General features: G+C 68.1%; 1 protein-coding gene across 1 annotated transcript in view; it reads left to right on the forward strand.

The window, feature by feature from the left end:
• LOC140458978 (autism susceptibility gene 2 protein homolog) overlaps nucleotides 1-3,497 on the forward strand; it is a 34,670-nt gene extending 31,173 nt beyond the window's left edge. Inside the window, exon 6 of the mRNA XM_072553716.1 lies at nucleotides 2,078-3,497. Coding sequence (XP_072409817.1) covers nucleotides 2,078-3,293 — 1,216 coding nt within the window. The 3' untranslated portion in view covers nucleotides 3,294-3,497. The remainder of the gene's footprint in view (nucleotides 1-2,077) is intronic.
• The last annotated feature ends 2,503 nt before the right edge of the window (nucleotides 3,498-6,000 follow it).

Raw genomic sequence — 6,000 nt, forward strand, 5'->3', positions numbered from 1 at the left:
TCCTTCCCCGAGCCTCGAACCCAGACTATAAGATGGAGCTGGGAGTTCACTGCAAGGTGATCCCTTAGTGATAGCCCCTTCCTGCTCTCCTACGCACCTCCTCTCCCAGCTGTCCCTGATTCCCCCAGGGTCTCCCTCTCACTCCCCCGTGCCCTCTCACTCGCCCAAGCCCTCCCTCTCTCCCCCCGTGCCCTCCCTCTCCCCCGTGCCCTCCCTCTCCCCCGTGCCCTCCCTCTCCCCCATGCTCTCCCTCTCTCCCCATGCCCTCCCTCTCCCCCATGCCCTCCCTCTCCCCCATGCTCTCCCTCTCCCCCTGTGCTTTCGCTCCCTCTCCCCCTGTGCTCTCCGTCCCTCTCCCCCCGTGCCCTCCCTCCCTCTCTCCCCGTGCCCTTCCTCTCCCCCGCCATGCCCTCTCTCCCTCCCCATGCCCTCCCACTCTCCCCGTGCCCTCCCTATCCCTCCCCGTGTCATCCCTCTCCCTCCCCGTGTCGTCCCTCTCCCCCCCCCCGAGCCCTCCCTCTCTCCCCCCCGATCCCTCCCTCTCTCCCCCCCGAGCCCTCCCTCTCTCCCCCCGTGCCCTCTCTCTCTCTCCCGTGCCCTTCCTCTCTCTCTCCCGTGCCCTTCCTCTCTCTCTCTCATACCCTCCCTCTCTCCCCCCCTGCCCTCCCTCTCTCCCCCGTGCCCTTCCTCTCTCTCTCTCCCATACCCTCCCTCTCTCCCCCGTGTCCTCCCTCTCTCCCTCCCCGTGCCCTTCCTCTCTCTCTCCCCTGTGCCCTTCCTCCCTCTCTCCCGTGCCTTTCCTCTCTCTCTCCCCGTGCCCTCCCTCTCTCTCTCCCCGTGCCCTCCCTCTCTCTCTCCCTGAGCCCTCCCCCGCCCCCCATGCCCTCCCTCTCTCCCCCGTGCCCTCTCTCTCTCCCCTTTGCTCTCCCTCTCTCCCCCGTGCCCTCCCTCTCTCCCCCGTGCCCTCTCTCTCTCCCCTTTGCTCTCCCTCTCTCCCCCGTGCCCTCCCTCTCTCCCCCGTGCCTTCCCTCTCTCCCCCGTGCCCTCCCTCAACCCCCGTGCCCTCCCTCAACCCCCGTGCCCTCCCTCTCTCCCCCCTGCCCTCCCTCTCTCCCCCGTGCCTTCCCTCAACCCCCGTGCCCTCCCTCTCTCCCCCGTGCCCTCCCTCTCTCCCCCGTGCCTTCCCTCACCCCCGTGCCCTCCCTCACCCCCCATGCCCTCCCTCTCTCCCCCGTGCCTTCCCTCACCCCCCGTGCCCTCCCTCAACCCCCGTGCTCTCCCTCTCTCCCCCGTGCCCTCCCTCACCCCCGTGCCCTCCCTCACCCCCTGTGCCCTCCCTCAACCCCCGTGCTCTCCCTCTCTCCCCCGTGCCCTCCCTCACCCCCGTGCCCTCCCTCACCCCCTGTGCCCTCCCACTCTCCCCCGTGCCTTCCCTCACCCCCGTGCCCTCCCTCACCCCCTGTGCCCTCCCACTCTCCCCCGTGCCTTCCCTCACCCCCCGTGCCCTCCCTCAACCCCCGTGCTCTCCCTCTCTCCCCCGTGCCCTCCCTCTCTCCCCCGTGCCCTCCCTCACCCCCCGTGCCCTCCCTCTCTCCCCCGTGCCCTCCCTCTCTCCCCCGTGCCCTCCCTCTCTCCCCCGTGCCTTCCCTCACCCCCGTGCCCTCCCTCAACCCCCGTGCCCTCCCTCTCTCCCCCGTGCCCTCCCTCTCTCCCCCGTGCCCTCCCTCTCTCCCCCGTGCCCTCCCTCTCCCCCCGTGCCCTCCCTCTCTCCCCCGTGCCCTCCCTCTCTCCCCCGTGCCCTCCCTCTCTCCCCCGTGCCCTCCCTCAACCCCCGTGCCCTCCCTCTCTCCCCCGTGCCCTCCCTCTCTCCCCCGTGCCCTCTCTCTCTCCCCCGTGCCCTCCCTCTCTCCCCCGTGCCCTCCCTCTCTCCCCCGTGCCTTCTCTCACCCCTGTGCCGTCCCTCTCTCCCCCGTGCCCTCTCTCTCTCCCGTGGCCTCCCCTGTGCCCTGGCCCCTCTATCGATGCTCCCCCCCTCGCTGTGTGCTGTCACTAACTCCGAGCATTGTACCGTCTGCAGGGAAACCATGTACGCCCGCTATTCGGCCCGCGTCTCTCCGGCCGCCCCCCTGAAGATGGTGAGCGGTGGGAGCGCAGCGGGCACACCGCGAGAGGAGGAGCTGGAGGAGGAGACGGCGCGCGGCGTGCACAGGAGCGGCGCAGTGGGGGAGCTGCGGGGGCCAGGCCGTGAACGGGAACGTGCCGAGAGCTCCCGGGAGCACTTCAAGCAGGAGCGTCGGATCCGGGATGTTGCCGAGGAGAGCCGCCTGCCGGCCAGGAGGCCCGGGGAGGAGGTGGGGGCGGCTGCCGCGGCAATCCGGGACCCTTCGCCGTTCTCCCGGCCTTCCTCCTGCGCTGGACCCTCCTCCTCGTCCTCCTCCAGTGCCGGCACCCCCTCCTCGTCAGCCGCGGTGCAGGAGGGTGCCAAGCCGAGCCTGTTGCGGGAGCTGGCCAAGCGGCATGAAGTGAGGGTGAAGGCCGAGCTCCAGCAGCACGAGCCGGTGGGCTTCGAGCCCCCCGCCCAGCTCCCCCCTCGCTCCCACCTGCCTGGCTCCCTCCACCCGGTGCCCCTGGCCCTCATCGGGCAGCTGGGCGGCGCCCTGGAGCGGGGTGCCAGCCGGGTGCTGCACGGGCCCTTCCTGGGGGTGGGGGTGCCCGCCGAGCGCCTGGGCCCCTACACCTGGGAGCCTTACCGCGAGGCCTGGCGCGAGGGCTGCCGGGCGCCCGAGCTGGCCGGGGTGGCTCCGGCCGGCGCCCGCTTCTACGAGGCGGACCCCCGGCCTTACCGGGAGAGGGCCCCGCTCCGGGAGTACGGGCGGCGGGAGCCAGAGTCTGCCGCCGCCACCTCCGCCGTCACCGCCGCCGCGCCAGGGGCCCTCCTGCAGGAGTACGAGCAGCGGGCGCAGCTCCTGGGCCTGTTGGTGCCCCCGCCACCCCCCCCTCACCACCATCACCACCACCACCATCACCACCACCACCCGCCTCCGCCCCCGGGAGCCACGGCCACCCCGCCACCCCCCGCTCCTCACCCTTACCCTCGCCTCAGCCCCTCGGGCCTGGTCCCTCAGGGCGGCCTGCTCAGCAAGACCTCCCCCATGGCCGGGCTGGGGGCGCCGCCCCCCCTCATCTCCTCGTCCGCCCGGCCGGGCACCCCGCCGCACCGCGTCACCCCCCTCTTGGCCTCCGAGCTCCGGGAGCTGTCCGCCTACAGCCACAAGGACCGCGACTCCAGATAATGGCCGCCGAGGAGGGCTGGCGTTCGGCAAGATGGCGGACTGTTGGTGCCTCACCCACGCCCTCACCTCCGTGCGATCCACCCAACCTGGACTGCTCCCTTTTTATTTTGTCTTTTTAAAGAGAAGAAAAGGAACAATTTGCTTTCAGAGAGAAGAACACCCTGTAAATATTTATATTATATAACCTGTGCTTTTTGGGACAAAGTTACGGTGAAGTAATTTGTACATTTACAATCAGGTTCAGGCACGTGATTTTCAGCGAGCGGTGGCCATTTTGATTTCACGCTCCCTCCCCCCGGTCACAGACTCTCTCCCGTCTTCCCTTCCATCCCGATGAGCTCTGTTGTGTACGTTTTGTTTAAAACGTTGCAAGGGGGATCAGGGACGGGACAAATTGCCTCAATTCTTGACGGCAGTCCCTAACCACGCTCCCACCCCTCCCCCCTGCCTCACCGGTCTGGTACTCCACCTCCTCTCCCTCACTCACTGAGTGCGCTCAGTCCCCCGCCAATGGCTGTTTGCTCATGTGCCCTGATGCTCCAGTATTGGAGTGAGGAGGTCATTAAGTCAGACCGCTCAATTCCCCAACGTGACTTCCTTTCAGCAGGCGCTGGAGGAACCTGATTCAGGCGCAAATGGAATGATCTGTGACCTTCCAACAGTGCCCATTCCCTCAGCACTGACCCTCCCACAGTGCGGGGCTCCCTCAGCGCTGACCCTCCCACAGTGTGGGGCTCCCTCAGCGCTGACCCTTCCACAGTGCGGGGCTCCCTCAGCACTGACCCTCCCACAGTGCGGGGCTCCCTCAGCACTGACCCTCCCACAGTGCGGGGCTCCCTCAGCACTGACCCTCCCACAGTGCGGGGCTCCCTCAGCGCTGACCCTCCCACAGTGCGGGGCTCCCTCAGCGCTGACCCTCCCACAGTGCGGGGCTCCCTCAGCGCTGACCCTCCCACAGTGCGGGGCTCCCTCAGCCCTGACCCTCCCACAGTGCGGGGCTCCCTCAGCACTGACCCTCCCACAGTGCGGGGCTCCCTCAGCGCTGACCCTTCCACAGTGCGGGGCTCCCTCAGCGCTGACCCTTCCACAGTGCGGGGCTCCCTCAGCACTGACCCTCCCACAGTGAGGGGCTCCCTCAGCACTGACCCTCCCACAGTGCGGGGCTCCCTCGGTGCTGGCCCTCCGACAGTGCGGGGCTCCCTCGGCGCTGACCCTCCCACAGTGCGGGGCTCCCTCAGCACTGACGCACCCTCAGTGCGGGGCTCCCTCAGTGCTGACCCTCCCACAGTGAGGGGCTCCCTCAGCACTGACCCTCCCACAGTGCGGGGCTCCCTCGGTGCTGGCCCTCTGACAGTGCGGGGCTCCCTCGGCGCTGACCCTCCCACAGTGCGGGGCTCCCTCAGCACTGACCCTCCCACAGTGCGGGGCTCCCTCGGCACTGACCCTCCCACACTGTGGGGCTCCCTCAGCACTGACCCTCCCACAGTGCGGGGCTCCCTCGGTGCTGGCCCTCTGACAGTGCGGGGCTCCCTCGGCGCTGACCCTCCCACAGTGCGGGGCTCCCTCAGCACTGACCCTCCCACAGTGCGGGGCTCCCTCGGCACTGACCCTCCCACACTGTGGGGCTCCCTCAGCACTGACCCTCCCACAGTGAGGGGCTCCCTCAGCCCTGACCCTCCCACAGTGCGGGGCTCCCTCAGCACTGACCCTCCCACAGTGAGGGGCTCCCTCAGCACTGACCCTCCCACAGAGCGGAGCTCCCTTGGCGCTGACCCTCCCACAGTGCGGGGCTCCCTCAGCACTGACGCACCCACAGTGCGGGGCTCCCTCAGTGCTGACCCTCCCACAGTGAGGGGCTCCCTCAGCACTGACCCTCCCACAGTGCGGGGCTCCCTCGGTGCTGGCCCTCCGACAGTGCGGGGCTCCCTCGGTGCTGGCCCTCCGACAGTGCGGGGCTCCCTCGGCGCTGACCCTCCCACAGTGCGGGGCTCCCTCAGCACTGACCCTCCCACAGTGCGGGGCTCCCTCAGCACTGACCCTCCCACAGTGCGGGGCTCCCTCAGCACTGACCCTCCCACAGTGCGGGGCTCCCTCAGCGCTGACCCTCCCACAGTGCGGGGCTCCCTCAGCACTGACCCTCCCACAGTGCGGGGCTCCCTCAGCGCTGACCCTCCCACAGTGCGGGGCTCCCTCAGCGCTGACCCTCCCACAGTGCGGGGCTCCCTCAGTGTTTGAAGTGCAGCTTTTCAGGCTGCTGTCATCGTCTGGGAGAGTCTGCTGCGACAGCGCCCACCCCCCGAGTGAATCCTGAGTCAAGTGGGGAAATTGTTTCTGTCGGAGAGCTGAGGATATCCTCCTCAAAGCTGATTGGAAATCCCGCCATGGATGTGCAGAAGTGTAGGAGGTGCTTTTGGAGAGTGGGGGGAGTTGACATGGTGGGTGTGGTGGGGAGGGGGAGGGTCGTGGGACTAACTGAGAGTTATCTCAAAGGGCTACCTGATGGCGTGTACTATCTCCATCGTCGTCGTCAGGTCCAGGTGTATCGGACCAAGAGAAATCTTCAACACTGCTCTGTGTGGTTCGTAAGATTGTGTACCAAGGGAGAGCGCGGTAAGTTCCCACACCATGTCTGACTTCCCCAAGGTATTAGACAGAGTTCCACTGGTGAGGCTTTGTCCCTGCAGCTGGATGAGGACCATGGATTGGT

This window comes from Chiloscyllium punctatum, chromosome 34 (genome assembly GCF_047496795.1).
Source record: "Chiloscyllium punctatum isolate Juve2018m chromosome 34, sChiPun1.3, whole genome shotgun sequence".
NCBI lineage: Eukaryota > Metazoa > Chordata > Chondrichthyes > Orectolobiformes > Hemiscylliidae > Chiloscyllium > Chiloscyllium punctatum.